The sequence below is a fragment of the Molossus molossus genome, unplaced genomic scaffold (genome assembly GCF_014108415.1).
Source record: "Molossus molossus isolate mMolMol1 unplaced genomic scaffold, mMolMol1.p scaffold_m16_p_1, whole genome shotgun sequence".
Lineage (NCBI taxonomy): Eukaryota > Metazoa > Chordata > Mammalia > Chiroptera > Molossidae > Molossus > Molossus molossus.
In genome coordinates this window covers 224391180-224410249 of record NW_023425344.1, presented here as the reverse complement: position 1 = coordinate 224410249, position 19070 = coordinate 224391180, and the positions used below count along the sequence as shown (strand labels likewise).

General features: G+C 36.4%; 1 protein-coding gene across 7 annotated transcripts in view; it reads right to left on the bottom strand.

The window, feature by feature from the left end:
- The window catches only part of PCNX1 (pecanex 1), a 173481-nt gene that overhangs the window by 25692 nt on the left and 128719 nt on the right, over positions 1-19070 (bottom strand). For all 7 annotated transcript variants that reach the window (XM_036269327.1, XM_036269713.1, XM_036269486.1 and 4 more), the window contains 6 exons: positions 18004-18112; positions 16650-16779; positions 13418-13476; positions 11479-11694; positions 3901-4154; positions 1708-1938 (listed from right to left, as the gene is read on the bottom strand). In XM_036269327.1, the coding sequence (XP_036125220.1) occupies positions 1708-1938; positions 3901-4154; positions 11479-11694; positions 13418-13476; positions 16650-16779; positions 18004-18112 (999 nt within the window). The remainder of the gene's footprint in view (positions 1-1707; positions 1939-3900; positions 4155-11478; positions 11695-13417; positions 13477-16649; positions 16780-18003; positions 18113-19070) is intronic.

Below are 19070 nucleotides of genomic sequence, written 5' to 3'. Positions count from 1 at the left end.
AAAATAAAATGATCTAAAATACAACAATAGAAACTGCAAAATTAAACACAGAGACAAAAGAGACTGATAAAAACATCAGTGAGCTATAGGACAATATCGGGCAATGTAACTGGAGTCCTCAAAAAAGGGAAGAGGAGTACAGAAAAAAAATGTTTGAAAAAATAATGGCTGAGAAATTTCGAAGTCTGATGAAAACTATATACCTAAGACTAAAGCAGGTGCTACATCTAAAGAGTCAGTACATCCCAGACCATGATAAAGGTTCCAGTTGTCAAAGTGGCTCACTATACTCTGTGATACAGAGTAATCCTGCACCTAGAATGCTGGCGGTTCCACTACACCAGACTTTTGCTTAGAAAGCAATAGTGGTAGTAGGAATTAGCTTTTGGAACCACAGGCTTTGGTATTGTGGCTGTGTTACATGCAGTCTAAATAGGGGAGCAACACAGCCATGAGGGCAATAAGACCTAGAAGGAAAGTAGTAGTTGGTAATAACCTTACTTTTGGAATAAGACAAGTTATCCTGATGTGCAGATTAGGAACCAGCTGAATTACAATCACCCACGGTGATACAGATTTTGGATCCCCAGTCTAGCCCTAAAGAAGGAGAATCTCTCAGGTGAAGCCCAAGAATCTGCATTTTTACACATTCCTACCTCATTTTACCCATGTTGACATCTCAAAGTCAATAGTCTAGATCAGGGGTGAGGAACGTCTGGCCTGAGGGCCGTAATCAGTATTAGCTAACATCACATGCCTAACAAAATTAGCCTGACCAAATGTAGCAGGCTAATTTTTTTAAATGTTTTTTTATTGATTTTTTTAGAGAGGGAGAAAGAAATAGAAATACCGATGAGAGACAGAATCATCAACATTGATCAGCTGCCTCCTGCATGCCCCCTAACCAGGGATCGAGCCTGTAACCTGGGCATGTGCCCTGACTAGGAATCAAACCAGCAACCCCTTGGTGCATAGTTCGATGCTCAACCACTAAGCCACACCAGCCGGGCTAGCAGACTCATTTTTAAATTGATAATTTTATATGGCCCAAAAATGATGTTTTAAATATCCAAATGGCCCTAGGCAAAAAAAAGGTTCCCCACCCCTGAACACTATCCAATATGGTAGCCATTAGCCCACTAGTCTTACATTTAAATAAACTAAAATGATATAAAATTTTAAATTCAGTTCCTTAGTTATACTGGCCACATGTCAAATACTTAATAATAGCCACCTGTGGTGGGTTAGTAACTACCACACTGGATCAACACAGAACATTTCCATCATCACAGAAAATGCTATTAGACTGCCCTGGTTTAGACTTTGAATTTGGGACAAAGATACTAAATTATCCTTAAGTATGGTGTATGAGGGGGTGTGTGGGGGTGCTCCAAAATGTAGTCTTTAAGAAGGTGCCACATGTAATCTGTGGCCTTATACACTTATACACTTGTGCATATGTATGTGTATACATAGGATGGAGGGCATGCTGATTACAGGGTGAGATTATGACACCGCAGATGAAAGAATAAGGCTACTTTCTTTAACTTGTTTTGGAAGAGTCGGTTGGTCTGGTCCAACCATAATGAACCAGATAGGTCACAAAGAAAGTTCTAGAAAAACTGACCTCCTAACAACAAACAGAAATATTCTTCCCATCTTTAGAAAAACAGATTCAGAGTTATAAATGAAATAAATAAACCCTACCTTTGCTCTTCGGGAAGAACAGTACTCTATCCAGTTGAGGTAAATCACACAGAAGCTCTCCCTGGATATGCCTGCCAGTCGATGGTCATAGTCTTCATCAATGTTTGGGTTAAACGTTGGGTCCACATCCACATAGTTTCGATCCGCACATAGACGGAGTCCTTCCTGCATTGTCTCATTAGCTAGCCACTCCTCTAGCTTAGAAGAGGTGGTAACATAATAAATGATGCCCTAACGAGGAAAAGATAAAAAACAAAAATTCAAACTAAATCACAATCTGAATTAACTTCAATCCTCAGTAAATAAATTCCAACTGTTTACACTGACAGTACAACTCAAAAATATATTATTCTGGCTCAATTTTATAAATATATATCTTAAGAGTGCTATAATAATATACCTCAGGCCTTCCTGGATAAAAACCATTTAATTTAATACTTTTTAAATTACAATTATACATTCAAAAACAATTCTAATCTTTGAATTTAGAGCTTTAGAATTTAGGATCTTTTAAGAAAGGTGAAAAGCCTGTATTGTGGTACATTTATTTTGAGAAATTTCTCATAGAAAACTATTAAGTCATCCTGTGATCTTAGTTCAAATTATAGAAATATATCTAATGATACAGCAATAAAAATACACATATTTAGAGAGAGAAAATGACACACACAAAAACACATGTACATGTAAAATATGTTGTAAAAGCAATCCCTATCTTCCTGAGGTTGTGTCTAACCAAACCTTAAATAGAAGACTTAAGGTTTACTCTAGTCAGCACGAATAAGGTGGTATTTATAGGGCAACATAAGATATGAAAGTTCAGATATGGGTCATTACAATTTAGCACACATTTTCCTTTTGAAAATACTGGCTTTGCCTGCACGCCCCAAAGCATAACCATGCTGCACTTCTGTAAAATCATTAGCAAAAATAAAATACTTGTGTAGCAAAGAACTAACCTTGCCTAAAGAGAGATTTGGGCTTTGCATTTGGGTCCTGGGAGGTAAGGTCTAAAAGAGGTTTTGTTCACCTGGAGGCTTAGAGCTATGACTCTAGAGGAGCTAGAGACAAGGGTTGGCCACATGGGTGGTCAACCATGTCTAAGTGATTTTGCTCCAAAAAAACAAAAACAAAAAACCTCTCCATCCAGAGGCTCAGGTAGCTTTCCTGATTGACAACAGTCTGTGAGTCTTGTCACACAATGTTGCCAGGAGAAATAGGAACTGTCTGTAAAACTCCACTGGGAGAAGACAGCTGGAAGCTCTGCCTTGGTATCTCTGGACCCTGCCCTATGTCCTCTTCCCTTAGTAATCTTAATCTGTATCCTTCCACCTGAACAATTCCTAACTGTGAGTATAATGCTTTGCTGAGTTCTGTGAGTCCTTGTAGCAAATTACTGAACCTGAGGGTGTCTTGGGGACCCTGAAATTGCACTTGGTTGTCCCAAGTGAGGGTGGTCTTGGCGACCTCTCAAAGCTTGCAATACTTTTTATTTTTTTCTTTATTGATTTTAGAGAGAGAGGAAGTAGGAAGGAGAGAGAGAGAGAAACACTGATGAGAAAGAACATTGATTGGCTGCCTCCTGCATGCTCCCCACTGGGGATTTGGCCCACAACCTGGGCATGTGTCCTGACCGGGAATCAAAACGGCAACCTCTTGGTGCATGGGTCGATGCTCAACCACTGAGCCACACCAGCCGGACAAAGCTTGCAATACTTTTATTCAGCTTGTTGAAAGCAGTGCAAAGCAGTGTTTAGCAGCAAGGGTTTAGGAGTCAGACAAGCCTGGATTTTAAATCCCTGACTTTACTTGCTAGTTAAAGGACTTTGGGCAAGTAAACTTCTAATTCTTCACGTTTATTTGTAAAACAGGAATGTAACATTACTTTAGAGAATTAGTTCAGATGCATGGATGTGTATATATGCATGTGTGTGTATATATATTCCTCAGCACAGTGCCTCGAACATGTGACCTACAAATGGTAGCTATTAATACTAATGAACAATGAGTAAGTTTCACTAAAGAAAAAACAGTGAGACCTTCATAGGTATAATTTAGTGACTACACTGGATACTAGAGAATTTAAATCACTACACAGAAGCAAAGCACAAGTAAAAAAATAATTATATACATGTATCTTTTCCAAGAAGAGCCTTCTATTATCAGACGATCTAAGTAGGCACCTACCCCTACCTTGACATAGTATGTGGTAAGTACTTTCCGAAGATCAAAGACTTGAAGCATAGAAGCAGCACTATTGTCAGTGATGCTGTAGCCCTCCAGAATATACTTGGTGACGATGACTTCCCAAGCGAGCCAGCGCTGGCTAAACGCAGCATTAAATGATAGCACGTGAGGAATGTGGCCAGGTTCACAGCAGCAAAACCCTTCATCCTCTTCAACACCTTCCGTTATAGCCTCTACTTCCCGCTGTTGACAGTAAGTACCTTAAAAATAGAGAGACAGATAGAGACCACTTACAAAGTGGGGACAAAATCATAAAGTGGGGAAACGAACACTTTAAAGACAAGAAATTCAGAGAGAAAACATTTTATAGTAAATGAAAGTATGTGATTGATTTGCCTTTGAATGTTCATGAACAAACTGCAGCAAGCTCCTGAGACCAGGCGTATTGCATATTAATCTCCTGCAGAATCACAACATGAGCACATTCAAGGTTCTGAAAATCTGTAAAGTAACCTCCTTAACATTTATTCACCAATTCCCAAGCTTTTCAAATTTGAGTTTACCAGTGCATTCCTATCAAATGAAGACTAAATAAGTAAAGCTATATATCATGAAGATCTGAGTTAATTCTGAAAAAGAAGAGTGGAATGAGAACTGAATCATCCCAGGGCACCCAATACAGATAGACATGCAGAACTCAAAAGACCGGGACTCTGCCTCATGTCCATGCTGCAAGCCAATTTTTATATACAACCTGCTTATCTGGCTGTATAACTTGTGATGGTTCATTATAATTTAATATTAAATACATAATTAAAATTTTTCTGTTGCCAATACTAACAGTAATTGGGTAAGATTACATAATTGGCATTTGAGGTTTGCCTGCTGATACAAGTTTCAATGATGTATGTATGAGGTTTAATTGCTTGCACTAGCAAACAGTTCTTTGAAGTTACGTTCTTTTATACAAGATAGTTATCAAACAAGCATTCTCTGCATTAGTGTATAAAATTAGATCCGTAGCAAACTAATACTAGCAAAATATCATGCATCACATGGATATTAATTTTTATTTTGTTATGTGGTCTTGCTTCATTTAATTTGTAAATTCCTGCCCTGGCCAGTTTGGCTCAGCAGTTAGAGTGTCGGCCCACAGACCAGAGAGATCCGGGTTTGGTTCCCACTAAGGGCATATACCTTGGTTGCAGTTTGTCCCCGGCCCCAGCTGGGGTCATGTGGATGGCAACCAGTCGATGTGTCTCTCTCACATTGATGTTTCTCTCTCTCTCTCTTCCTCCTTCTCTTCCTCCCGCTCTATCTAAAGATAAATGCAAAAACATCCTCGAGTGAGGATAAAAATAAATAAATAATAATTTGTAAATTCCTTATATTATATAAGGACTATAAAGTGATTATACTTAAATATATAAAGGTACATATTAAAGTTAGTTATAATAAAAATAACAAATGGGACTACATATTTTTTCCTTTAAAGAGAATAAATATATGCACTATCCATGTTTTTTTAAAAAAATTTTTTTTCCTTTATTGATTTTAGAGAGAGAGGAAGGGAGAGGGAGAGAGAGTTAAAGACATTGATGAGAGAGAACATCAACTGGCTGCCTCCTGCATACCCCCTACTGGGGAGCTGGCCCACAACCTGGGCATGTGCCCTGACCAGGAATCGAACCCTGACCTCTTGGTCACGGGTCGACACTCAACCACTGAGCCACACTGGCCAGGCATGCACTATCCATGTTTTAAAAACACTGATTTGAAAGAAAAAGATGCCAGGAAACCTGGCCCTACTTGGTGGCAGTGGTGGTGGTACAATGAAAGGGATGCAGAACAGGTAAGCTTAACCAAACTAATGAACTGTATTGTTTAGTACTCTAGAACCTTTAACAATGCTATTATTTTCTAGTTTAATTATATTGGCAAACATTTCCAAAATAATGACACACAGTGGTGACAAGAAAAACCCTGTCTTGGACTTGACAACAACAGGAATGCCTGCTGTGGTTGATGACTGCACATGATACTGACTATAGATATACATACACATTTTTTTCCAGAATGAGGATATCTGTAATCTTGTACAGTTATTTTTCAAAGCAGTAATGGGAACAAAATTTAATCAAATGTCTTCTGGCATCTTTTGAGAGAATCATATTACAATATCTGTCTCCTGTGTTCTATTAAAAAGAAGATGAATTCGAGGGGGTGGGGTGGGGGGTGAGATAAACCAAACAACTTATATGCATATATGCATAACCAATGGACACAGACAACAATGCTGTTGGGGGAGGGGGCGGGATCAGGAGGAGGGTGTATGGGGGGAAAGGAGAAACATCTGTAACAAAAATAAATTAATAAAAATAAATAAATAAATAAAGATGAATTCTATTAATTTGCTTTTTAGTACTTAAATTAACTTCAAAAGAAGGACCAATTACTAAATTGGTGAGGGGTACTTTAAAAAAAGTATCGCTGGTTTTTCCTTATTCTGGGTTCTGAGGATTTTTGCATCTATAGTCATAAGTGAATTAAACTATAGTTACTTTTTTAGCTAGTCTGGTCATATATCTTTTTTTCTTTCTTTATGGATTTTTAGAAAGGAAAGGAGAGGGAGAGGGAGATAGAAACATTGATGAGAGAGAACATCGATTGGCCACCTTCTGCATGCCCCCCACTGGGGATCAGGCCCACAACCTGGGCACAAGCCCCGACCAGGAACTGAATCTACAACCCCTTGTAGCATGGGTCGATGCTCAATCACTGAGCCACACCGGCACAGCTAGTCTGGTCATCTTTTGATATCAGTATTACACTGATTTTGTAAAAACCCTTGAGAAATTTTCCTTCTTTATCCATGTGCAGAGAAGGCAGAAGAACTATTCAATTTCTAGAAGAAATTTCTTGAGCCTGGGTTTTTAAAACTGTGGCATGAAGTTGCGTCTATTCCTCAGATTTTATATTTATTTTATTACTTTTCTTTATTGATTTTACCCTCTTCCTGGGAAGGCAGTCAAAGGTTTTAAGGAAAGGAAATAACATAACACATTGAGAGCTTTTTGTGGCTTACAAAGAAGAGATGTGGCAAGAGGGCATCTGGAGGTTCTGACACTTACTCAGGAGACACAGAATACGACCCTTGTTTAACGTAGCAGAAGAAAGTTAAATAGGGTAACTGAATTAATACAAGGTATTGTTACTCTACCAAATAAGCCCCAAGAATATTTTCTACTCCAACATATCCTAGTAAAATATTTTGCTTCGAAAATGAAGTCAACTATAAACACAGGAATTGATAATAATAATTGAAAAAAGAATTTTGAGACTTGAAATGGGATTCTAGAATATCTATGAGGATCTATTACCAATTAGCTAGATCTTTCAGTCACTTGATAGTGAATATAACTGGTAAAAATAAACAAACAAATAAAACTAACAACATGAAAACTAGACATGTTAGAATTAAGTAAAAATGGAAAGAAATCCATAGATAGAGAGCAGATAGACAGTTCTGGTGGGGGTGGGTAGGTGGAGGGATTGAGCAAAAAAGAAAAACAGAAAGAGAGAAAACTCATGGACATGAACAATGGGGTGACCTCGGAGGTGGGGGGAAGGTGGGGGAATGGAGGTGGAAGAGGACATAGAGGGGATAAATGGTGATGGAAAAATAAAATAAAAAATAAATTTTAGGCCTCACCGGTGTGGTTCACTGATTGAGAACTGACCCATGCACCCAGAGGTTACCAGTTCGATTCCCAGTCAGGGCACATGCCTAGGTTGTGGGCCCAATCCCCAGTGGGGGCATGCAGAAGGTGGCCAATCGATGTTCTCTCTCATCGATGTTTCTCTCTCTCTCTCCCTCTCCCTTCCTCTCTAAAACCAATAAAAAAAAAATTAAAAAATAAATAAATAAATATTTTAAAAATGGAAAGAAATCTAATTAGCATAAAATTTTATGACCTATAATGTTTGACTTGGAAAACTGTACTTGGTAGAAGTAATATTTACAAATAAAAAGTTAACATGGTAGAAGCTGTAATCAGACAATTTTGATAGAAAAAAATAAATTAATAATTCAAATCTTACATGGAAAAGAATCTTGAGAACATGAAGTAAATAGGAAGAGGTTTAACCAAGACCTATAGAAAACTGATCAAGAAAATTATTTAGTTAAATGTTACTTAAAACTTAGCATCCACTAGAAGAGACACTAAAGTCAAAGGAATTAAATTGACTTAGTGGAGTTTACCATAAAATACATCAAAATGCTCAGCAGATCCAATGATCTGCCTGACAAAATACTGACACTCTTGATTAATATTTTGAGAGGTCAAAGGTAGAACAGAGGCCAACACTGTGAAGGAAGCAAGTTCTGGAATACAGAGAAAGGAGAAAAAGCTATGTACTCACATTATTCAATCACTCTACAGAATTCACTGTGTGTCACATGCTAACTGCTGAGATAAGTGCTGGGTACACAATGATGAATAAAGATGTGCCTGCCCTGGAGGAGCTGATACTGCACAGCAAAAGTTTACAAAATACAGTCTTGGGCCAAACCCAAGCCAAAATGATTTTTATAGTTTTAAAGGGTTGTTTAAAAGACAAATCAAAGAATATATAACAGAGAATGTGCATAGGTTCAAAAGTTTATAAACACAAACAGAAAATTAAAACTATGCTAAGCACTAAGGAGTTAAAAACAGAATATAATAATAGAGATATTCATGTGGGACAGGTGTTTAGAGAAGGCTTCTCTGAGAAATCAACATTTAGGCCAATACTTAAAGATAATTAAGGGATTTTAGCTAGACGGAAGGCTGGTAGGAGGAGGGAAGATGGTTGGTCCTTTCTGGGCAAAGGGAAAGGCAAGGAGGAGTCCTTAGTAAAGAATCTAGCACCGCCCTGGCCAGTTTGGCTCAGCGGTTAAAGCGTCGGCCTGCGGTCCGGAAAGACCTGGGTTCGGTTCCCGCTAAGGGCACGTACTTCGGTTGCAGTTTGTCCCCGGCCCTGGTTGGTCGTGCGGGTGGCAGCCACTCGATGTGTCCCTTCACGTCGATGTTTCTCTCTCTCTCTCCCTTCCTCTCTCTCCCTCCCACTCTATCTGTACAAAAAATGGGAAAATATCCTCAGGTAAGGATAAAAAAAAAAAAAAAAAAAAAAAAAAATCTAGCACAGCTAAGACACTGAAGGAGGGCCAGTGTGGCTGGTACACACTGAGTGAGTGAGGAGGGGATACAGCAGAGCGAGGCTGCAGAGCCTGGCAAACGCCAGATCATACAGTGCTGCAGGGCATGTAAAGAAGTTGAATTCTATTTTAAATGTAATGGGAAACCACTTAAAAAATTAAGCATGAAAGGGACATTGATCAAATTTGCCTTTTAAAAAAATCATTATGCCTGACTAAAAAAGAAAAGAGTTTAGATGGCAAAGGATTTATTCAAAATTTTATTTGAAACTACCTGGCACCAGAGAGTGAAAGTTGGGAGAGTGAGAAAATTTGGATCCATTTTTTATTTGGAGAATTTTTTTTTTTAAATCCTCATCCAAGGATATGTTTACTGGTTTTAGAGAGAGAGGAAGTGGGGAGAGAGAGAGAGAAAAAATAACATCAATGTGAGAGAGAAACATTGACCAGTCACCTCCTGTACATGCCCCAGCTGGGAATTGAACCCATAACCTAGGTATGTGCCCTGAACAGAAATTGAACTGCAACCTTTTGGTGTATGGGACAATGCTTCAACCAACTATGCCACCTGGCCAGGGCATGATTTGGAGAATTTCTGATGAATATGGTATATTGAGCAAATAATAAAAAGGAGCCCTTCCAATTCACACACACAGAAATGCTGGGTAAAATAGCTTCCCACACACAGTTTTTTAAAGTTAAATTAAAGTTTAAAAGCAAAGGTGAAATCTTCAGGTGCCAAACAATTTAAAAAGAATTTGAGAAGCTGAAGTCATAGCAGTGATAGCAGTGGATAGCGTAGTGGTGAGTGGGCTCTAACTTTTGGATGAGTCTAGTTGGATTAGATTTGTACAACACTGGATAAGAGTCTAGAAGAGATGGAATTAAGGTCGTGGGCTCCTGATGGAGGCAGAAAGAAACCATAAGACAAGAATAGAACACTGAGAGAGAGGGAGAGGGAGAAGAAGAGAGGGAGAGAGAGAGGGGTAAGGGGGGCAGAGAGAGAGAGAGAATAAATGGGTTACCAATAGATAACAAATGAATAATGAACATCAACGTTTACTGCCTTAATCTGTCCCACAAGTAAAATCTTACTTCCAGCAAATGGGGTAACTTGAGAGAAGCACTTGTTCCATTAACAAAAGATATTATATAATATTTGTTATGCAATTTAACATCAGGGTGAGAAAAAGCTTTAGGGTATAGGTCTGATTTGATCCTCTATCTAGTCAAATGCTTTCTTATTTCTATTTCAGGTTAAAAACACACAAGGCACTTCTTAGAATACATCAAAATACAGCTTAGCCCTGGCCGATTTGGCTCAGTGGTTAGAGCGTTGGCCCTTGGACCAGAGGGTCTTAGGTTCGATTCCCGGTCAAGAGCACGTACCTGGGCGGCAGGTTCAATCCCCAGCCCTGGTCGACGTCATTCGAGAGGCAACCAATAGATGTGTCTCTCTCACACTGATATTTCTCTTTCTTGTCCTCCCTTCCTCCCTTCCACTCTACCTAAAAGTGGATGGGAACACATTCTTGGGTGAAGATTAACAACAACAACAACAAAAACCACAAAAAACAACACAGCTTAGATGATCTCTCTCTAAAAACTCTCAAGTTCAAAAATGTTCCCTAGACTGGAAAGAAAAACATTATCAGGATGTTCTTCAATTCCTATAAAACAAGTTTTTATTCATACTTACAAGGTATTCAACTACAGCAGTTAATGACATCAAGTTGATATGTTTCTAAATGAATGATTTTCTGTGTAGAAATAGCTTCATTTGTCTTATACAAAATTACTGGGGCTGGTGAAGAAACGAACTAACTGCTTAATGGGTGTGGAGTTTTGTTTGGGGAGATGAAATTTCTTTGGAACTAGACAGCGGTGATAGTTGCACATCATTGTGCATGTACTAAATGCTAATTTGATGTTATATGAATTTCACGCCAATTAAAAAAAAAAGCTGTTGAGGGCAAAGGCTTGGCATCCGTGAGAAAGTAACTCAGTTAACTACTCTCTGCCTCACACAGAAACACCACATTGCATTCTGCCAGCCACCTAACAGATACATCACTGGTCACAAGGAGACTGGCCAGAGAACAAGCACAGAACCACAGAAAGTCAACATCATCAGGAAAACAAGCCACTTACACACTAATGGTACTACCTTTACATATAAGCGTATCACAAAAATGATTTTTCTCTGAATGTGAAATTTGGAGGAAAGTATCTAATAATTACCCTTTAACAGCTTTCCACATTCTATAAGTTCAAAGACTAAGGATGAGATTCTGTGATAACTTTTGATTTGCGAAGTAAACCCATAAAACTCAGATGAGCTCACAGGAGCACAGTATAGAAATAAAAAGTGAATGTCTTACCTCTGAATTCGAGTCCCCGCAGCTGGAAAGTGACCAGCCCGTTGCCAATCTCTATAAGGTGTACTAGTGCGTTGAGGTAGTCAGAGGCCAGAATGAAACAGTCCCCTGTACTGTAGTTTCCCCACCGTCCTAGGAGCAAATCACCACAGAGACTGTGTTGTAGGGATCTGGTTAAATGTTCATAAAAGATGGAATTCAGATTGTTGTCGTCTGATCCTACAAGAAGGGATTTTTTAAAAATGTTAAACTTTACCCTAAAGTCCACTTTATATCAATATACAAGACTGTCAAGAATATTAAAACTAATTTCCAGTTCGGGTTGTAGCTATATTTTTTGATAAAGAAAATAACATTCATACTTTTATAATATAAAAATGAAATATAGAGTAATAGGGAAAGTTTCAGAATTTAGAGTTAAAAGTCACATAACCTCCCTGAATCTCTGGTTCTTAGTCATAAAACGCAGGAGTTGGAGTAGATGAAATCTAAGGTCTTTCTCGCCCTTTTTAACAGTCCTTGCTCTTCTCTATGATTGTTCAATGAACTATGCTTTATAATTAAAACCATGCAAGGGAAACAAAAATGATTTTAAAAAATCAGAACTGGAACAAAAAGACACACTGGTAAAGAAAGTTGGTAAAGTAATATAAGATCCGAACAAATAAGATAGTTCAAAACAAAAAGAAATTGTCAGTCAATATATACTGAGATGGCTAAAACTAACTCAATAGAAATAAACTGTATATACAGAAACAGCAGCAAAGAACCTACAAAATTTATTAGAGTCATCCTTTAAGGAAAAAAATAGGATAAAACATCACCCAGTAAATGAAATGACCATCTTCAGAAGTAACCCATGCAAAGCAATAACCTGTAAATGGGTGCCTTTAAACAGCCTAACTAAAATAATAAAATAATGAAAGGGGAACTCCAACTCCAACTCCAACTTTAATAAAATAGTCCTGTATAATGCTCTGTCTTTCCATTACAAAAGTATGCCTGTTAATTCATATTAATTCAGGCCATGGCTTCTATGATAAGCAGGATGGCATCATCAGCACGGTGAGAATCCCAAGCCCCTTACAAAGACATATATACTAGAGCTGGGATGGTTGTTTTATCTACCAGAATGTGATAATGACAGTCATCATTATCAATTAACTAATTCTCCCTAACCCAGGTTTATAATTATGAATTAATCTGATTATTATAATTTAGTTTCTTAAGTAGACAGTATTTGAAGGTATCTGCAAGTGAAATGAATACAACTATTCCAGTCTATTTGGGAGCAATATTTCTTTTAGTAAATTAATACATTGGATTTCTGGTTGAGACATTTATATCTATGGTTGAAGACATGAGATTCACACTATGTCAGATTATTAATGGTTAGGTGGGTCAACAAAAGTTTCCCAAATGACAAAACTAAGAACCAGACTTTAGATAACAGTAACACCACCAAAGTGCCACCCAATAAAGCCCTATGTTGAGTAGCTATTTGGTCCCCCTACATGACATCTCTATATATAATAAACTAAATGAAATTAAATTAATATTTACCTAAACATTCAGGGAAGGGGCAAAACAAACATATTAATAAAACACATAATGGTCAGATTGCATAGTATTTAAGACATATAATCAATTTTACTTTAACCGTGTTCTACTTTTTAACCCATGTAAGAATAATCTTTGAATGACATTTTTTATCCCTTAAAAATGCGTTCTTAAAATACATTTTATAAAAGATGAATAAATAAGTTGCAGATACTTTAATTCATGTATATTTTGCTACAGTAAACAAAATAAAGCAAAGGATATTTGTTTTTTAAATCGGTCATTTGGAACCCACACAGGATTCCCAACAAGCAGGAAGTGATATATATGTATGAAACAAATTCATTAGACATACTTCTTGATTCACAAATAGAGCTATTACCTGGATTTCTATCAAGCTGGGAAGCCAATCTGGTGTTTGAATGATCCACTCGTTTTGTGCTGAAGATGGCAAAATAAAACATTTTTAGTAATCGTTTTTATATTTTAAAATGCCTAATAATTAAAAGGGATAAAACTATACAATAAAGATGAAATAAAGATTATAACTTTATGACTATCTCTGAGAAAAATCTATGATTAGCATTTTGATAAAACTCTGTAGTAGCACAATATTAGGGGTAAGGTTTTTTGTTTTTTTCCCCACTCTCCCATATCCATCATACATAAACACAACAGTTATTTCTAACTGGTGTCTCAAGGAACAGCATGTAGACAGACATTACTAAGTTTAATGTAAAAAACTAATTATGCAGGATGAAAAAAATCCACAGTGTATACAGATTTAAAAAATACACAGTGCATGAAACATTCTTTGCAAAGGGAAGGTACATCCATTAATGTCTAGTGATATTGTGTTCCTTACAACAGTGGTTCCAAAAACGTGGTCCACAGAACCCAGAGTAAGGTATTCAAGACCCTTCTAGGCAGTTTTGCAGATCAAAACTATTTTCAAAATAATATTGAGCAATTACTTGTTTCTTTCACTGTGTTGACAATTGCACTGATGGTACAAGAGCTATGGTGGGTAAGACTGCTGGTGCTTTAACCTGAATCAAGGTAGGGGCACCTGTTATGGTCACACATGCACAAGACAAAAACAATAAATAAAAATTCGACTTTCACTTCAAAATGTTCTTAATGAAACAATGAAGAGATATTAATTTTACTGAGCTACAACGCCTCAGTACAGGTTGTTAACACTGTGTGTGGCACATAAAGCACCTCTTGCTGTGTTCTGAGGTATGACGGGTGTCTCGAGGGAAAGCATTTGTGCAGCTGCTGGATTTACAAGCTGCACTGGATACTTTTATTTCACGGGAGACCATTTGTACTTGAATGGCTGATGGATAAACTGTAATTATTCAGACTTCGGTATCTGACAAACATTTCTCAAAAATGAAGAAAATGAGTCTGTCATTTCAAAGAAAACAATTGACAATGGTATCTGTTGCCAATAATAAAATTAGAGTTTTCATGCAAAAATTAGAATTTTGGAAATCTTGTATCTACCACTATAAGCTTGATAGTGTCCCAATACTCAGTTTTCTTCTGTGATTGGAGGTGATATGAATAAATACATTTTAAAAATATTATATAAATAAATGTGTCAAATTTGGGAGGTCAACATTACTTAGTAAACAATATTTTCTAAATGATCAGTAATGATGTTGTAAGATGATGCATGGGCAAAAAGATCCATTCAAGGTATAACACCTATCAGTAGATTTTGATGTAACACAGTACAGAAATTCATGGATATGGTTTTAGATTTCACATTTCAACTAATCTTTAGGAAATAAACCATCTGTTGACTTTTAATGAAAGATCAAAGAATATCCACAATTGTTTAAAAAGGCTATTAAAATATTCCTTCCTTTTCTAACTATGTCTGTGAGGCCAGATTTTCTTCATATACTTCAATAAAAATAACATATAGCAACAACAGATTGAATGCAGAAGCAGATGTGAGAATCCAGCTGTCTTTTATTAAGCTAGACATTAAAGAGATCTATAAAACAATGACACTCCTCACTGATGATTTTTGGTGAGATGAAAAAATATAGTTATTTTTATTTCAAAAAACATTATTTTTATTTACACGTAATGGGTTTATTGTTGCTATTTTTAAATTAATGATCACTTAAATTTGAGTTTTCTAATACAGTAAATATTGGTAGATAAAACCCATATCAACAAAAACTCTTTAGCACTGGCCAGTGTGGCTCAGTGGATTGAGTGTCATCCCATGTACACAGAGAGGTCACTGGTTAGATTCCTGGTCAGGGCACATGTCCAGGTTGGGGGCTCGATCCCCAGTAGTGGGTGTGCAGGAGGCAGCAGATTAATGTTTCTCTCTCTCTATCTCTAAAAAAAAAAAACCAATAAAAACGTATTTAAAAACAAAAAACACCTTGTTGGGGGGAAAATCTCTTTGGAGACATCCAATAACTTTTAAGAATATAAAAGTTTCTGACACCAAACAGGTTAACGAACTGCTGCCATAGACATAATTTTGGACTAAATTTACGTTGGCCCAGAACAGAATATAAATAACACTAAAATTCAAAAGGGAAAACCCATGTGTGGTTCTTAAATGAAAGACCAGGGTAAAAGTTTCAGATCCACAAGCTAGTTCATTGTTTAAAAGGTGAGATGACCGTTTTCGCCTTTTGTGTCCAAGTGAGAAAGTGCAGGGAAAAGCAGGCAAATTAGTACAAACCTTTTCTGAATCAATGTTAATATACATAAAGTCTTTAAAAGGTTTAAGCTCCAAGACTCAGGAAATTTCCTTTTAGATATTCTTCATTAAATTAGAATAAAAAAACAAAAACAAAAAACAGCCTAAGAAACTAAGCCTAAATAGAGAAAAGTTCATGTACAAAATGCTCACTGAAAACTTATCTTCATGAAAAACCAAAAATAACCTATAAAAAATGTAGCTCTAGAAATAGCTATTTCTAAGAAAAATGTGAAATAATTATGACTGTTACAATGATGTAACACTGTACAGCATAAAATTTCAGCATATTATTAACATGGGACAATTCTAATAGTTTAAAAGAAAAAAGACATGCCCTGGCTGGTTTTCCCAGTGGTTAGATCATCCGCCTGTGGACCAGAGTCTCAGGTACGATTCCGATCAAGGACATGTACCTCGGTTGCGATTTGTCCCCAGCCCTGGTAGGGATCGTGCAGGAGGCAACCAATCAATATGTCTCTCTCATATTAATGTTTCTGTTTCTCTCTCATCCCTTCCCATTCTATTTGAAGATAAATGGAAAAATATCCTCAAGTGAAGATTAGAAATTTTTTAAAAAAGAAAAATGAGTATATCCAAAATAGAATTACATTTTTTAAATCTTATAAATATATTAACCAGTGTAAGCCCAATAACTTTAATTTAAAAATCTTATAAATAGAAAAAATGTAGACAAATAAAGAGCAATCATTCTGACTCTATAAAATTTTGAAACGTTACAAGTATTTATAAAATTTTAATAAAGTAATTTAACACAAAAAATTAACAACCCTGAATTACTTATAATAATGTTGTCAATAGTTTTTCCTAATAAAAAAGATTAAATTGGCTTTAAGTGTTTTATTTTACTCACTTATAGTCTCTCTCCCAGAATTTCACAGGTCGAACATATGAAGTGATGAATATTGCACTTCCCAGAAAGGGGTTTAGTGGCGTAGAAAAGAAGGCCGATACAGCAGCCTGAACAAACAACATGGCTGAATCTATGAGAAAACTGGTCAAGGAGCTTAACATTCATCTGAGGGCACACACAAACACAAGACACACACACACACAAATACATCTTACAAACACGCTGCAATTTTAACAATTAGAAAAATAACATTCATGAGAGGAATACAGAAAAAGGTGTCACTGGGCAGTATAATGAGGTAGAAGTAGAAAGATATAGCCTGAAAATATAGCCTGGCATGATGCTCTGACGGAAGCAAAATAAATATTTGCTAGCATGTTATTTGATAAGAGCCCATATATCACTTCTGGGAAGAGATGCGTAGATATAATTTTCCAGAGGATAAAGTTAAACTTTACAAATGCAAAAAGTCTACGTTCCAAAACCTATGTGGGTCACTAACCTTTACTTTTATTTAGAAAGTACTTTCGAGAAATGATAAAAATAGAAGATTTTGGACATAAAGTTTAATTACAATCATATTATAAAAAATGTTTTATATCTTCATTCATTTAAAAATATTTTGCCTGACCAGCGTGGCTCAGTGGACTGAGTATCACACCATGGACTGAGAGGTCCTGGTTCAATTCCTGATCAGGGCACATGTTCAGGTTTTGAACTCGATCCCCAGTAGGGGGCGTGCAGGAGGCAGCCGACTGATGTTTCTCTCTCATTGATGTTTCTCTCTCTCTCTCTCCCTCTCCCTTCCTCTAGTTCTAATAAAAATAAAATTTTAATTCCTGGACTTTAATACTCATATATATAAATATAAAGTTTAAATCAGCATTACTTAATTATAAAATCTTAATCCTTTTCTCATGTTGAAGTAATCTGTGGGTACAGAGGTTAATATAAGCTAAACAATCAAAATCAGTTTAGGTATACCCTGGCTGGTGTGGCTGTTGCTCGGAGTATCACCTGAACACTGAAAGGTCTGAAAGGTCAAGGGTTTAATTTCTGGTGAGGGTGTATATGAGAGGCAACCAATCAATGTTTCTCTCTCACATAAATGTTTCTCTCTCTCTCTCTCTCTCCTTTCCTCTCTCTAAAATCAGTAAATATACCCTTAGGTGAGGATTAAATATTAATACTTTTAAAAATCAGTAATAGGTGTGGACTCAAAGAATTGTAAATTTTTGATAATTTATCACATGGTAACCTATATTCTATACCTGTGAAAGGTTATGCCTACAAACCAACATTCTCATCAAGGATATGACTGTCCTTTCTCATAAAACTTTTATTAGAAGGATACGGGGCACTGCAAAGGGCTGGGCAAAAGCATGGAAAGCAGAACCCCATGTAATCTGCCATGGGGCAATGTAAGTGTACACGAACTGCAATTTATAAAGGAGCTCCCAAAGCTGCAGAAGGGAAAGAACAAAAAACAAACAATAACAAACAATCAGTAAAAAACTTACTGGATATTTGAAAATAAAATGAAATACCTCTAAAATGTTTTTTTTCTACCTAATAGGGAAACAGTATTGACATTATTTCCATTTGCGTAAAAGAAAAAGATATATCAATTTCCAAGACTATATATTTTTAAGTAAAGACAGCTGGCTGATTTATGGATTGTGTTTCATTTGTTTAAAAATTCTATGCCCTCTATTAGCTATATCACTACTACAACATGCAAAACAAAGAAAGGTAGGAAATCTAGATGTCTATAAAGCTTAAGTAATAAAATTAAAAATTTTTGATTCTAAGACATTTCCCTCAAATTTTAGTGTTCTTCAAACTGAGGGTATTTTAAACTCAAGATCTAAAGGAATCTGAAAGTAGCAGGCAGGATATAAAGTTGAAACACAGCGCCTCTTTGGCTAAGAATTTAGTAGTGTATATTAGGCATCTGCATATAATCTCATTTGTCAATGGAAACACAATACACTTTTTAATCTTATTTAAATTAGGACCTATTTTGTGGTTGAACATGTCTTCAACACTGAAACAAAATTAGTATATATGCTCAAGATTGCCTCTGCATGCTAGGCAGTGCAAGACCTAATTCTCAAAACAGACCACAGAATCCTAAAAGCAAGAGGTTCTGACTCATTCAGTGCCATGACTCATGCACCAAATACCTCATATTTAAATGGTTTAGCTGACTAACAATAAACCTGTTTAACTTCCAACTTAAAAAAGAAATAACAACTTCAACCAATTAGAAAATGCAGATCAACCCTTGCATTCTCTGTCATGACCCAAAATTATGCTGGTAATTTTTGGTACTAATGTGGTCAGGATGACAGGAAGTAAAAGCAGGATGCAAATTATCAAGATGCCATTACAACTGCTTAAAAGCAGTGATTCAGAAAA